This window comes from Astyanax mexicanus, chromosome 7 (assembly GCF_023375975.1).
Source record: "Astyanax mexicanus isolate ESR-SI-001 chromosome 7, AstMex3_surface, whole genome shotgun sequence".
Lineage (NCBI taxonomy): Eukaryota > Metazoa > Chordata > Actinopteri > Characiformes > Acestrorhamphidae > Astyanax > Astyanax mexicanus.
The window spans coordinates 41,812,675-41,829,530 of record NC_064414.1 but is presented as its reverse complement, the minus strand read 5'-3'; the positions used below and the strand labels follow the sequence as shown (position 1 = coordinate 41,829,530).

At 37.8% G+C, this 16,856-nt stretch overlaps 1 protein-coding gene across 1 annotated transcript; it reads left to right on the top strand.

Moving 5' to 3' along the window:
- Nucleotides 1-9,691, top strand: si:dkey-191g9.7 (uncharacterized). Its single transcript, XM_007258712.4, has 3 exons — nucleotides 1-116; nucleotides 3,781-4,534; nucleotides 6,365-9,691. Exon 3 carries the CDS (start codon nucleotides 6,371-6,373, stop codon nucleotides 7,829-7,831), a length of 1,461 nt encoding a protein of 486 aa, XP_007258774.3. The 5' UTR covers nucleotides 1-116; nucleotides 3,781-4,534; nucleotides 6,365-6,370; the 3' UTR covers nucleotides 7,832-9,691.
- The last annotated feature ends 7,165 nt before the right edge of the window (nucleotides 9,692-16,856 follow it).

Here is a 16,856-nt window from a genome sequence, read left to right as displayed (position 1 = left end):
GCAATGACTCACCTGCTTGCAGCAGCGTCATTTAGGCCAACAGGTGCAGTCATTTTAAAGCAGTCCTGAGACAGACTCTACACTCCAGAACTGTGCCTAGAACTTCTCTCACCCCGGTAAGAGAAACCTTTGCCTTATTCTGTGTATGATGTAAAAGTGATGTAAAGTGATGCACAGCTTGTGTGTCTTTTCTGATTTGTTGCTGTAAATGTATTTAACTAGACTAAATAGAAGAACAGAAGTTTGCTAGACTTGATCTGGGTGTGCTGATACTGTGCTGAGACACTATGTCTGAACTGTACTCTGTACATAAATGCGTCAAACTGTTTATGAGTTGGAACCATTGTTTGCTGCCAATGTCAACATAGTCACAATGGAGTTTCCAAGAATGGAATAAAGTTCAAAGATTAAGTTAGATTAAGTCATATTAAATAAAAGACCTTAACTAAATGGCTCCATATACAGTATGGAAGCATGTAATTTCGTGCTTAAAAATCTATAATTTTATCTGGGGCATCTGAAGGTTTGCAGCTATGTGTAGTGTATGTCTGGGCTAACACGGAGGTTTGACGCAGAAGTATAAATTGGCCTTTAATCTGCTGGACTACTCAGATCCCCACAGTTATAGTTTTGTTCATATATTCTTCAGGGGAGCCTCAAAGCACAAATTCCACTTTCCACCTGTAGTGGGAGTCCATTAGCAAGAAAGGCCAACTGCTGGATTAGACTGAAAGCATTCCGCCACTTCAGGCCTTTGGACACCCTGTTCTACTGCATCACTCCAGATAAGCTGTTCTGGCACTTCTGTGTTTAAGAGTGTAAAAAAGATTCACTATACCCTTTGGAAGACTATGAAGTTCTGTGTAGAAAAACGATATAAAAAATCCGACCAGCTGTCTTTATAAACTGTTTGTAAAGAATTATAATAAAAATGGTGCCAGGAAAGGTAAAATACAAAGGATTCAATCCTAAATCCCAAAATAAATCTTTAATTCGTGACAAAAGCTGACAGTCCTGTGACACAGAATGAATTATAGCCGTCTGTTGGGGATTGAGAATCAGAATGCTTGTGATTTATGTCTATAATCCATTTGTACATTGCTGTAGCGACCTGGCATGACAGAAAGGTTACAAGATCCAATATTATGTAATCTCATTAGACTGCTCATATACTGGCCATATCTTACTGCTTACTCTATACATTTTTTAATACCTACAGTTAACCTATAAATATTTGTTGTACTGGTATTTTACATTAACATTATTTTTTTATATAAAGTGATTTAAATGAGCTCTGTTCTAATTGGCTTCAGTGTTTTAAGCTTCATTTAATACTTTTTTGTAAATGGGTCGGGGTAAAGGACTGAATTGACAGCTGTACTAGCAGTACATTTTCAGTTTTTTTTTGTGGCATATGACAATATGATCTTAGTTTTTGCCATTTGTATTTCTATAAAAATGTCTATAGGCCCTTTAATTTTAGCTCTACATGTGTGCTATTAAATTAAATCACCCTTAATGTTTTTTCTGTTTAGATAAAAATAAATAATAAAAAAATCAATTAGGGTTTTACAAGGGGACACACATTTGATTGTTTGCTGGGAGATCCTGTACAGTATGAAATAGCTGAATAGCTGAAGTTGATAGATGAGGGATTACAAATAGGAGTCTTCCTTGAACGGCCTCAACATCTGGAGAGGGGTTAGCCCAGATGCGCATGGATTAAATCAAAGAAAACAAATAAATACACATAGGATTCACTATTCAACACAGTTTTGTATCCTGAAGAAATGTTTTATATTTAATGTCATATTTTAAACAGTGACTAGAGAAACCCCTTTTTAATATGTGAAAATGTATACAGCATATTCCATTTACAACGGATAAGTACTTCTAAAACCTTACAATATGTTTAATTTTCATATTTAAGGCTCAGAACAAAACGTACTATGTGACCTCATTTTAAGAAGTGAAAACTGCAGCATCCCATTAGAGTTGGAGAAAATACTGCTAGCTCAGTGGTGAAGAGGAACATCTTTATCCAGAGCAGTGACAGGCCAGCTCTGTGGCTTACTTACACACAGCCAGTTACATCACAGCTTTACATCTACAACCAGCAAACCACATCATATGAAGTGTTACATAAAACTGAAAATATATGATCTTACCTCTTCAAAATGTCTGACAATATTTTCCAAATACTGCATATAATCTACTGTGTTGTTGTAATGAATGGGATTCTTCAGTGAAAGCACAAAATTTGAGAGGGAATCCCTGATAGAAGGTATCTTACCTTTAGCTTGTGTGCAACAGGAAAGAAGCAAATCACTTTACTCAGATCAAATTTCCTAATATCATTTACTTGTATAGCGTTTTAACTGATGTCACAAAACAGAATCACAGAAATATGGTAAGTAGAAAGTAGAAAATCTGTACATACGGTTTAGCAATCCATACTTTCGGTTTATAACCTGTACCCACGGATGAAAAAACTGTACCCACAGAATAATAATCTGTACCCACGGATGAAAAAACTGTACTCACAGAATAATAATCTGTACCCACGGATGAAAAAACTGTACTCACAGAATAATAATCTGTACCCACAAATTTATAAACAGTACCTACGGATACTGCCTAAGACAAGTTTACAGAACAAAAACTGAAATATATAGGTTATAAGTTTTCTTTAAACTTTCTTAAAAACATTTTTTTTAGAAGTTTCTCTTATTCACTATCATTCATTTTGGATTCACTTACTCATAGGCTGCTGTTGGCAGTTTGCCATCATTTTCTGATATTACAGCAAAGATATGAAGTGGGTAGTCTCTATAAACCAGCTCTGGTAGAGCGTCCTTAGCTAATAAGCATATCTTTATCAAAATAAACAATTTGTATAATTTGAAATTTTAACTGATTTTTTTTCTGGTCTTGGAAGACCAAGAGTTACCTCTGTTGCACAGGATAAGTTTGTCAGAGTTACCAGCCTCAGAAACCTGCCCCAAACCAAACAGTGATAAATGGATAAGCAGTGATAGACTTCTTTTAAAGTAGTGTAATATTTGCTTTTATGCATACAGCAGCCTTATTGTATATGAAAATTACAGTATTATAGCACTACTTTTAATGACCTTTGTTGTAATGTTTGGGTCCCTAAAACACAATTACAAATTTACTTTAAATGGTTTTATGGCATCGTTCCAAATAACCTCATTCTCATATTTTGACCGGGTGGTAAATTGTAAGCATATGCTGTAGAAAACTACCCCATCCATCTGTTCACATCCAGAAGGTGTGAAGATGTCTCGTGAACAAATTCATTTACATTTACAGTTATATTACCCTTTCTTCAGCGAGTAACCTCCTGTCAGGGACGCACAGATGAGAATTCCTCATTACCTGCTGACCTGATGCTTGTCCTCAGTGCTGCCTCATAGTGAGGCTTACACAAAAAATAGCGAGAGAGAGAAAATAAATAAATAAAAACTGTGAACAGAATTCATCCCGGTCCCATTGAGCAATACTGTTTCCATAGCAACTGGAGCGGAGTGATGGTGGGAGAGAGAGGGAAATAGAGAGAGAGAGAGAGAGAGAGAGAGAGAGAAAGCTGCTAGAGGTTGTGAGGGCAAATAGGAAATAGGTGTGAAAGAGTCCTGCGGTGTGTGTATACGTAAGCGTGTCAGGTGTTGGGGCTGGTTTGATTCAGTTTTGGCAAATTTTCCAGGCCTGAACTTCTCCCTCTCTCTCTCTCTCTCTCTCTCTGTCTTTCTGTGTTTTCAGATGACTGCAGAAGATGATGCTGTGATGCTGATAAACTGACCAGCTATCTATCAACCATACCCTTACATCAGCTGTCCATCCATCCACTGTCAATACCCGCTTCACATCAGCTGTCCACTCAGCCCTATTTGCCCCCTTTGCTCCACTACACATTATACTCTCTCTCTCTCTCTCTCTCTCTCTCTCTCTCTCTATCGGTTCTCCTCATACACACCCTCTTAAACTCCCTCCGGTCTGGGGATTTGAAGATGCTCGAGCGAGGCGGGTTTGTAATCAGATGAAAGAAGAGATTATCCCGAGGCTCCATCCTCCATCCTTTTCTACTGCTGGAGAAGAAACATTAGAGCGGAGTGGGAGGAGACTACAGGCCAGAATGGGTGGGGTCTGAGGGACTGAGTGAGAGAATAGGAGGGGAGGGGGTTCACCTGTGGATGTGTGGACGTGTGTGTGTGCATATGTGTGTGTGGGTGTGTGTGAGTGTACGTGTGTGAGAGTGGAAGGAGACACCGCTGCCTGCCTGCCTGCCTGCCTGCCTACCCGCCTGTCTGCGTGCACACCCGTCCCCTTTCAAGGTCCTGCATGCACAGCCGATGCTGGGATGACTGCAAGCCGACATTAAAGAAAGAGAGAGAGAGAGAAGAAGAAAAGAAAAGAATAAAGAGAGAGAGAAGGAGAGAGGGGGCAGGGAAAAGCTGGAGAGAAGAAGATCAAGAAAAAGGAGAAAACAAGCCTCATCGGATTCTCTCAGCACAGGGTAAGAGTGATTTTATTGTACATTCTCAGAGTAAAATACATATAATAAAATATTTATAGCTGGTGTATTAATGTAATGATGTAATAGTGTAATAGAGTAACAGCGTAATGCGACTGATAGTGTAGAAGAGATAATTGGAAGACAGCTGACTGTCTGGCACCTCTGAATGTTTATGTGAGTGTGTGGTTTCACATGGCAGGGACCTTCCCTTGTTGGGTATTTTTAGCCTTTATGGAAGAAGAATAATGCATGCAGGCCCTGAGTAAGTGTGCTTAACAAGAGGTACCTGCACTCTCACTCTCTGTGGAGGAGGAAAAAAGGTCAGGAACCTTTAAAAAAAACATTATATTAATAAATTCTCATTTAGCTTTTATTTCACTATGTACACTACAAACATATTTCTATACTTTCTATATATATATGTGTTTGATGTGCACTTTAGATAAGACTAGTAATTTAAGGATTAACAGTTTTTTAATGTTGTACAACAAAGGTTTTCGCTGCTGCATGTCCAAGACCAGCAGGCTTGCAGACTTGTGTAAATTGGCTAAATTGAAGTGCATTGACCTCGAAAACAGCCTGGCCACTAAGTCAGTTGATTCTCATTGAATTACAATAGCACCTGGGGCTGTGCGGGCGGTTAATGGCCCTCCACACTGCTAACTAAGCAGCATGTGAGAGAGCAGTGGTATCTGATATGTCTATATTTAGCAGTTTAGGTATGCTGATGCTAAAAAACACTTTGAAACAAATATAAGCACTAATCACAGAGAGTGTGGCTCAGGGTGGAAGGAGATTCCCAGGTGTTTCCTGGTGTTATAAAAGAGTTCTTTGAAATATAGGAAGCCTGTTTTAGCTTTAGTTGGGAAAGTTTAATTAGCTTAGTTTTTTTCTATTTTATCAATTCATTCAATTATGAGCTTAAAAAAAAGGTGCTTTAAAGGATTAGAGGGACAGAGTTGTAAGTGAGCAGCGAGGACGCAGTGTTGTAAGCGTTAAAACTTTTAAATGAGTAAACAATCTTTATTTTATGTGAATTAAGTTTTTTAAGATATTCTTCACAGCTGTCATGCATCTTTATTTCAAAAATGTTTTTTTAGAGAATCAAATAAGTTGGTCTAGTAATTCACCCTTTCTAAATATAAGAATAATGTGAATACTGGTTTACATACGGGGACTAACCTGAGACTGAGGTGAGACAGGAAACCCATGTGAAACGTAGATGCACCTAAAACCTTTTATGGCATGACTAATACTCTTATCTATGGAATAAGCACACAGAAAAAGTAAATTCATCAGCCTTGAACAAGAATCAGACAGTGAGCATATTATACCGTTTAAAATAGGGTTATTTAGGGATGTAATCTTTAGTTTGTCTAATCTTTACTTTATAAAACCCAAAGCTTAAATAGATTCTCCCTATCTTTAAAGAAGCCTTTGTAAAAATAGTTCAAACAGTTGTATCACCCTGTGTATCACTTCTTAAGGCAAGTATATAATCCTGAATTTCTATTGTGATCTGATCTACAGAGGCTAATCCAGAGCTAATCTTATTTCTTTAATCTTGGTCCACTGTTAGAAGACTCTGTATTCTTTTGTTCACTCAATCTGCCTTTCAGAGATATTAGGTGACTAATCCACAGACCCAGTGGAGTGGAAATCTACATACATGCGTTTTTAACAAATTAATGGATTTATTCAGTATTTATTGTATAAATCCAATCATTTTTACTTTAAGTTCCAGTTACAAATTCATTTTTTTTTTGTATTTTAGCACTATTCTTGGACCACAAATTGCATCTAATCCTATTAATTTTGTTTATTATTTAGTTTTCGATGGCGGAGAGTGGGTGGCCTGTGTCAGAACCATCCGCACCAGAAGGTGCCATCTCATCTGAAGTACCCACCAAGAATGACAGCAATCTACCACTTCTAGAGACCTCCACTGAACTGGTAAAGGACCAGGTCCAGCCTGGTGAGCTCCACAACACTTCCAGTGATGTATCCTGCTCAGAAAGGGTGTTGGAGAATGACAGCCAACTAAAAGCAAAGCCAAGAGTTCCAGTCACTCATCGTGGATCTGACCGCTTATCTATTCGCAATGCATCATCACGTCCTCGCAGCATTGCAGAGGTCCACATATCAGAGGGGGTAGAGCTACAGCTAGGAAAAATCATGAACCATAGGAATGAGCAAGTGCCACTTCTGGCATTCAAGGAGAATGCTTCTGCCTCACATACAGACTTGAGAGAGCAGAGCCTGGCCCCGGATAAGCTCTCTGTTCAGAGGAGCAACTCGGATAGCCTGCAGACGCAGAACGAATGCCCTGCTCCTCTTCTGCACTGTGAAACCGGTGGGTCGAACTGTCTGGGGAGGAATCAAAAAGCACCTCTCCAGTCATTTATTTGTAAACAAGCCATGCAACTGCAGCAGAGCAATACGACCACCACCTTCTGCAGGGCAGGCAGCACCGGTTCAGGAAGCCCGACACAGCAGAGCTGTTGTATTCATATTTGTAATTCTGGCACTGCCCAGTTCACAGGAGATCTTGGCATGGACACGGCTGTCTGCTGTGGCTCATACAACCATGGAACTCTTGAGGACACTTTCGCTGCTTACTGCCATCCCCAGCCCATCCCAGCTCCTGCCCAGCTGCTGCCCCGGCAAATTGGCATGAAGGGAGACTGCAGGGGCCAGATGGGTGGCCCAGCTTTGCTGGCTCTCCCTCCGCTTATTTCTTCAGTTAGCGAGACAGGGCTGGACGCCAAGAGGCTGCTCCGCTGCTGTAACCTTGACTGCAATTGGCCCAGTCCGTTGTGCCAGGCTGGGAGTCAGCATCAACTCAAGGAAGAAGGCAGGAGCACCAGAGAGGCAGGGACCATGACCTCCAGCAAGGAGCTGAGGGACGTCGGAGTCCAGGTAAGACTTCAGATGGATTCCGACAGGCCGCCCCAACATGTTTTCCCAGAGGTTTGCCTGATGGATGAGAGGACGAATGGAACAGACAAACCTTCGGCATCCCAGAAGTCACCGGTGAAGGAGGTGAAGTGGGATGCAGAAGGCATGACATGGGAGGTTTATGGAGCTTCGGTGGACCCAGAGGAGCTGGGCCTGGCCATCCAGAAGCACCTGGAGCTGCAGATTAAGGAGACTGCAGTAAGAGCAGCAAAGCTTGCCCGACAGGACACAAACATGTCCCAGAACAGCACAGGGAAGAGCCAGCGCAGGAGGAGGAGCTTAATGGCAGCTCTGCGTCCTCCAGGCTGCTGTTCCCGCACCACTACTGCAGTGGACTGACTGCCAAAAGAACATTAGTTTCCCTGTTTTTAAGCCTCAAATAGACACACACTCACACACAGACACACACAGAGCATACAAGGATATGGATAAAGATAAAAAAAAAAGCAAAAGCTTCAATAAATGATTAACAGACTTCTCCTCTGACTATCCCACCAGCCACCAAAAATACTGTACAGACCTCAGATCGCATACAAAGAGTTATCAATGAAAAAGTGTATGTTTTTTTTAATAGCTATCAAATCTGTTCTAGAATAGAGCAGCAGGTGATCTCTGGAGACAGAACACGTGCCTAATAGTCTTCCTTTTGATTCCAGCACCTCACATATTGCATTTAAAAATTATAAGTAGATTTTAAGGGCTATATGCGTAGTATGTGATATATTGTGACTGTCACGCAAGAATCTATCTTGTCTTATCTCAATTTTTGCTGGGGTTTATTACAGCAAAATGTAATATAATAATATCATTCTGTCAACAATTCAAGATGAAAGGACCAATAGAAATGCTCCAAGGGACTTTGACACTGACTTCCAGTAAAAGCTGAAATCTAAGTAGAAATTTTCTTCTCCTGCAAAGCTGCCTTTTCGAAGGTACAACTTTTTGTGTGACGGTAAATATGTATATAAATAGATATAAATAACAGTAGATATATGCTTCTATTGTTTACATTTATTAGTTATGGCAATACCAAACCCACATTATGCTCATTCCAGACCCCTGAAGTCTGTGGTCTTTTGCAAATATGTACCAGATCAATTTCTCTTTGTAAACAAGTGCTCTTGCTCACCCAGCCACATCATTTGCTCAGACCTCAGTTTAGTGGTTCAGTCAATAAATTACAAGCGTGACCCAAAGTATTTAAGCCAAGCAACTCAGCAGAGGCAGATGGATTTGTGTTATGAACTGTCTGCAAATGGTATGATTCTTACTTTTTTTTGACACATTAATCATACTGGCCCAAAACTGTAGAACAACATGTGAAAAACATAACCTTCCTGGTAATGTCAAAATAGTACTGTTGTGTTAAATAGAAAACACATACTATAATTAAACCCTATGACATTTTCATGTCAGTCTTACCTTTTTTGATTGTTCACTTTTAGTTTATTTTTATAAATATACTTTTAGTCCATGTACATACTTCATGGCTGTAGTTGCACTGTGATTGGAGGCAGTATGGTGGCGTAAAGGACTGTTGCACCATCTGTTGGAGTAAATGTATCATTACATCTCTACATTTAATGCTATGATGATGGTTCCTCGGTGTAGACAATGATGTTGCAATTACCTATTTATTGTGAAGCAGTAAAATGAATTTAGTTTTTAAACTTACAGAGGATTTTAGGCCTTATTCAATTTCCCTTTAAACTGGAGAATATACAATAAAGCATCACCCAATATAAGTAAATCCTGGGTAAATTAATAATAAACGGGAAAGAAAGACCAAACTAATACAGCCCATTGAGTTTGAATATAACCTGTTTGTAACATCTTTGAACAAGATTGTGTTTTTAATGGTGACATACAAGTTTATAAAAGTCAGCATGCTTCTTCTAATCAAATATTCTGTATAAAGAATTTGTTATTTTGACATGTAGAACTATTTAGCTCAGCAATAAGATCCCTTTGAGCATGTTTGTGTTTGTGAAAGAGAGAGAGTGCCAGATCACAGCGAGACACTGTAATATTGTTAGAATGCTCTCTAGAAACATTCCAGTTGTTTTAAATGTCCCCTTTCGGGAAGCACAAATGTAGGCCTGGTAATCCACATGACCTGACATTGTAATTGTAATTGTAAAATGTGTATTATTTATTTTCAAGAGCCAGATAAATAAATGAGAATTATTATTTGACTAATCATTTTGCACTGTGGAACAACAGAAAGAATGACCTTGATGTGAGGATGAAGGGGTCTCTTTTTTAAATGAAATAACTGAATGTGGTACATGATAAACAGTCAAATATAAAAAGTAAATATGTTTGGACATGGCTGGACATATTGCACAATGCCAAAAGCCAATGAGCTGAAAGTACTATCAAATCGTATGACTTTTGCCATTTGTGGCACCTTCTGCATTAAATGTGAATCTGATTTCAGCCATGTTCACATTACTGATCATTACAGGAGGGAGAGTATAGTTAGCCTCTATAGGTCTCTATAGTTTCTATCTGGTCCAGTGGAATGTCCTTGAGAGTCAATAAATGGTTGCCAGGTTTTATACAACGCTTTAGTATTCTTTAATTAATAAGTTATTTTTTCTAAGGGTATACAACTCTTAAGTTCAGAAAGCTGCATCCCAACAGGTATGGGGGCGTCTGATTTTCTTTAAATGCTATACATTTTTTTGCAGTAATTAGCATAATTTTAGTAAGTTTTAGACCTATTTATTGCTATTTCTAGACAAATGTCTGGTTCTACTGGAAAGGTCTTTTCGTTAATCTCTGATATTATATTGCAGACATTTTGCCAGATAGGAATTACTTACTTACTTACTTAGGGCATGTCCAGGTGCAATGCAGAAACGTTTCTTCAACAGAGCTGCACCTAAAACATATGGGGGGAATTTGGGGGTTAAATCTGTGCAATTTAGATGGGGTGATATAAGGTTGGTGTATAAAATAATTTTGAATAATCTATATCTAGAATTTAAAGTAGATGTTATCAATCTTTTTTTCTGAATATAGACAGGGTTGCTAAAACATAGACCAACATAGAGTAACAGGAATGATTTCTAACATTATTAGTCATGCAATGATAACTAATCATCCAATCACAATTATAGTAGGCTACACCCTTTACCACTTCTGGTAAATTATGCTTAAGTAGCTGGTAGTGTATTAAGCACTCACTAGCTAAAAATGATTAGTTGCTGGTAAAATCTCTACTTACTTGGTAAGCCATTTGGCATGTGGACAAAAACGTAAAAAAAAGAAAAAAGAAAGTGCACTCTGCAACTATACTGTTTATTGACACCGGGTGTGTAGGTTGCCATAGTGTTATCGTCATCTCCTTAGATCCTCATATCCTCAGCGGAGCACACTCGAATCTGTCTGGCCCCAAATCTCTGAGTTTCATCACCTCGCATTTAATAAAATAGCTATTTGTCCACTGCTGCACACCGTAATTACACTTTAAATGCGTGTTTCCACAGAGATCCACATAAACACAACAGCAATTGGAAATGAAGGAGTTACTGAATGCGATGTCATGTGATCATTTGTCATTTTCCATTGCAGTCCAGATGCAAAAGTTTTATCAACAAAAGTAGAAGTGTGAACTATTTTTTACAGACATCCCCCTAAGTAACAAAACTCAAGTCCTAAAGCTAGCTAAAAAACCTCTATAATTTGTCTGTTAAAATGTTGACTGAAAATATTTTCAGAAGTTTTAAATTAGGATTGTTTCTGGTTCTCTCGTTCTACTGCTCGACCGTGTGATAAACAACTGCCATATGTTTTTTTTGTGTTTCCCAAACAACTTAAGTTGATTATTAAGGTGATTATTCTAGGAAGTTTATGATACTTTTGTTGCTTCAATGGTCAATGCTATAGTGACTCCATACACACAGTGTGCACAGACTGCAGTAGGTAAGGAAAGAAGTAAATATTTCACAAACCATAATTATTGAAATGTGTTGTCTTTAAAAGGGAATAACTGCTTTGTTATTCTATTACCATTATACACTGCCTGGCCAAAAAGCCACCTTGGTCTGGTGTTGGTGCAGTTGGTCAGGTCTAGGTTCAGCTACAGTATGTGCTGAAAGAATGAGGTCAGCTGACTACCTGAATATACTGAATATAGACCAGGTTATTCCATCAATAGATTTTTTCTTCCCTGATGACACAGGCATATTCCAAGATGACAATGTCAAGATTTGTGGGTCTGGAATTGTGAAAGAGTGATTCAGGGAGCATGAGATCATCATTTTCACACATGGATTGTTCACCACAGAGTCCAGACTTTAACCCTATTGAGAATCTTTGGGATGTGCTGGAGAAGGCTTTGTGCAGCGGACAGACTCTACCATCATCAATGCTGCTGCAAGATCTTGGTGAAAAATTCCACTGGATTAAAATAAATCTCGTGACATTGCAGAAGCTTATCAAAACAATGCCACAGGCAGTGTATAAGTGGCATTTAAATAGTCCTAAACTGACAATAATATAGTTTATTGCAATTATTTTTGGGACGATATACAGCTCTGAAAAAAACGAGAGACCAGTTAAAAAAGATACTTTGATTTACCAAATTGAAAACCGAAGAGGAAATTGAAGAGGAACATGGATGATCACTACTTGAATTTTTTTGCACCAGGAGTGGCATAAAATTGGTGGAGGAGAACATGCCAAGATGCATGAAAAGTGTAATTACCAATCACCAAATATTGATTACTAAAATCTTAAAACTTTATGAAAATTAACTTGTTTTCTTTGCATTACTTGAGGTCTAAAAGCTCTGCATTTTTTTTTTAATTTTAGCTGTTTCTCATTTTCTGCAAATAAATGCTCTAAATTACAATATTTTTATTTGGAATTTGGGAGAAATGTTGTCCGTAGTTTATAGAATAAAACAATGTTCATTTTACTCAAACATATACCTATAAATAGCAAAACTGTACTGAATTGCTCTATTATTTTTTCCAATGCTGTATCGTCCAAAAAAAAACCGTAATCCCTACAGGCCTAGTGATGCTCCTGTCATTTTGGTTTTAGGACAGATTGACAGATAATCAAATTTCTGTCAGTCCATCCATCAATTCATCCATTAACACGTTATGATTAACACATGGATCGTGCTGTCAGACTCTATTCATTTTCTTAATTAAAACGGGGGAGTGCTTGCAGGGAGCACGTGCTGAAATCGTCTCTGCTCGCGTGCTCACGTACACAGCCCCTCTCTATCTGCTGCTGTCTGAAACCCACCGCCATCACCCTCCACACACACACACACAGCAGAGACCCCGTCCTTACATTACATAACACATGCCTCTGATTTCTCTCCGCACGCGAGGAGAAGAAGAGGTGGAGAGATAGATAAATCCAGGAGGATCCAGGAGAACAGAGCGGAATCTGAGGTGAGTGGAGATAATGATGCTCTAGATAATCAGGCTGTGGTTTCTGTTCATCAGGGTGTATCCTCCCTCTCTCGCATCACCTCTCTCTATATCTCTCTCTAACGTTACCCATCTCTCTCTCTCTTTCTCTTTCTTTTAAAATACAGGAGACAGAGGCTAACAGAGCTCTTAACGGTAGGCTATTGATTAGGCTGCTGTTTATACACCTACACATCACTAATCGATTAACGCACGTATGCAACAGCTGATATTATTGGGTTCATTGTATATTAGCCAGGCTAATTAGCATACACAATTACACATCGTGCGTGCTTAGTATTATTATTATTGCATATGTGGATCTAAAACTGGATGATTAGAATCATGCAACATTGTAAATAACAGCATAACAGTCTTTCTTATTGCACTGCATATTCATGCACGAATCACTGACCATGCAGCTCGCTTTATTTTCCATTGACCTATTTTCATCACGACGAATTATTATGCGCCGAGAAACTCAGGCTACACACACAACCCTGCTGCTTTAACCACAAATGTGAAGATAATGTATCATCTGAGTGCTGTAACTATTTATTTTCATTCTCATATGATATTTTATGTCTATTATTATTATCAGTAAGGGTGTCATATCAGATTATGGCCACTGAAGAAAATCAGCCCAGAGCTGCACTCTGAGCAAAAGGGCTCTATATAGTGGCCTATTGAAAAACACTGATAGAAAAGAACATTTAATAAACTTATTTTTTATTTGCATTATATTTTTTAGGTTGATAATGGAAAAACAACCTTAGGACAACCTTTATTTAACATTGTTGAATTTCTGACATTGAACTAGGGCTGGACAATTTGGAAAAAAATCTATATCATCTGTTTCTTAATTTTGGATGATACGGTAAAATTTAAATTTTGATACTCAATACAGGATTCTTATTTAATTTTGCTGCACATCTAATTAAATGAAAATGTTTTACACTCAAATGAAAGTAATGAAATGTATAGTTGGGTCGACATTCTTTAAGCACTGATGATATCCTTAATATGCTTATTGTCAATGCAATGAAAAAAAAAAAACAATATGCTAAAATATCAATATTCTGTCCAGCTCTACACTGAATCAATGTTCATTTAGAGGTTTTGAATGATTGGGGCTCTGAATCTACAGTCACAATGCTTTTACATAAAAGGTGATCTCTACAAATAATATTATTAATATTAATATGTATTATTTAAATATTACTTAAAGACCACAGTCCATGCTATAAGAAGTTATTTTTTAGCAAATCCTTCTGCACCATTATTTTGTGTTTAATAAAAAAAAGAAAAAACTCTATCACAAAGGCTGAGATATATTTTGATATAGTTTTTGTATGTGGCAAGAATTTTCTCCGTGTGGTTCTTATTGTGCAGGATATTAAGAGTTAAACCTAAGACAGGCAAATATAAGACATCAAAAAGGTTACAATTGAAAACAATTAAGAGGCCACTTCAGTTTCTGAATCGTGTTCTCTGATTTTGCTATTTATAGGTATATGTTTGAGTAAAATGAACATTGTTGTTTTATTTTGTAAACTACAGACAACATTTCTACTAAATTCGAAAAAAAAATGTAATTTAGAGCATTTATTTGCAGAAAATGAGAAATAGCTGAAATAACTCAAATTATGCAAAAAAAAAGTTTGTATTCATAAAGTTTTAAAAGTTCAGAAATTAATATTTGGTGGAATAACCATGGTTTTTAATCAGTTTTCATGTATCTTGCCATGTTCTCCTCCACCAGTCTTACACACTGCTTTTGGATAACTTTATCCGACTCCTGGTGCAGTTCAGCTTTGTTTGATGGCTTGTAATCATCCATCTTCCTCTTTATCATATTCCAGAGTTTTTTAATTTGGTAAAAATAAAAAAAAACTCATGAATTTTTAAGTGGTCTCCCAAAATAACACACTATACAAATTCTGTGGCTAGACAAAAAGAGAGTCTTCTGTAAGTAAAACAACGTCTTTAAGATGTGTTCAGGATTCTTCCCATCAATTCTAGTGACAAATGAGCCTCTAGGGTCCAGTCCCTGAAGTAAACAATTAATTGATCTGTCTGTTGAATGTCAGCTGCATCACAAGTATCTTACAGTGGGCTCTCAGACAAAGTGTACAGCCTCCCCACATCTTTACTTAAACATGTTCACAGTGATTACCAGCTCACCACTCTGAAGTCATTTCCCAGACAAACAGACAGACAGTGCCCTGAAGAGGATCTAACATGGCAGGTTCTTCCTGAGTGGGAGCTGCCACTCTGAGCCTGGTGTAGCTGGGCAACAGTGATGAAAATCTAAATTCTGTGTAACACTTCCAGGAAAAAGCCCCAAGCAGCTGGTCTGGCCTGCCGTGCGAAAGTCCATCCAGGCCCAAGGGCCAGACAAAACTGGAAATTTGTCTGACCTTTTTAGCACATGGAGCTGCCTCTGTACTGAAGGGGAGTGACTCAACAAGAAGTAAATAGCACATAACCTCAAATTTAAGAGAAAAAAAACTTTCATGCCCTTCTTTCTAGTGAGCACAATTGAGGACAGACCTGACAAACAGTATTAGAGAAACTAAAGGGCAGGTGGCAGCACTTTGAGCGGAAATGCCTGACCTAGAATGACCCTAAAAGGAGACAATGTGATGGAGAGTGATGCGTATATAAGGTGATGGGAAATGTAATTGAACTTGCAGAGATCTAAAGTGAGGAAACCTCTTAAAATTAATATAGAGCTGTGCATTGGCAAGGACCTGGCAACTTGATATGTGACACAATAACAGGAGTCAGTATATTATGATATGCTGCAATACTGTAAGAAAGATGATTTATAGAGTTTTTTTTTAAATAAGGAATTTTAGGAACCTGTAATAGTATAAAACCACACTGCATATAATCTTTCTATGCAATCACCCGACACTAATTGTTACGTGCAAGCTATTTATTAATATTACAATACATTGAATTATCAGAACTTCCACGTTTATTTTCAGTGCAGCAAAAGAAATGAACATTTTAAAAATGTTTTATTGATTGCATTGCAACTATTGTGCTGTGAATACTGATAAAGTAAAGTGTGGAAAAACAGGTCTCCTTGACCCAAAAATGCCAGCAGTAAATTTTATGTTAAGTTCGTCTGACTTTATTTGTTTACTTTATTTTTAATAAAGAGGAATCAAATATTCTATCAAATATATGAGTTTAGTCTGAAACTCATTTGAATTGTTTTAAAATGAGCTATAGACTAAAGCATGCTTTTATATGGTACACTGACATGTCAAAAAAATAATGAGACGGGAACTAGGACTTCCATTTCTTTTCTGTCCTATGGTAGGTAAATAATGTGGTATTGACCTGCAGCATGTGCATATTAGATGTGATTGTCATTTCCCAAGTGTTCATACTGCCATCCTATGACTTTTGGCATGTCAGTGAATATACAGAAAAATGGCATCACTAAAATCTCTAAAAGCTTTGTGGAACTCCAGTTGTGTCCTTAAAAAGTTAAAGTTAAAGGTTTTTGACCTGTTTATACCTGGACTCTTTACATGATTAGTATCTGGATTGTATTTTGAAAACATTGTATCTCCAATGATCAGACTGAAGTCTTCAGATTGCTGTGTTGGATGGACAAGGCAAATTCACTTACTGTGGAACAGGTATTACTGATGTTTTAGTTGTACTGTGTGAGTTTTTTTTAATGCAATGTGGCTTTATGTGAATTGCCTTTATTCGGATGTAATCCTGAAACTCAAGACACTTGAAGTAACCAGGTATAAACCAGGGTGTTTGAAGTTTAATTCAGTCTTATCCTGTTTCCATTTGTGCATCGACAATTGTCCCAATGGTTATTGGTTAAAAACAAAAATAAAGAAATCACATTTGTATGACACATCATCTTCTACCTCCCATTTTCAGGGTGATCCAGA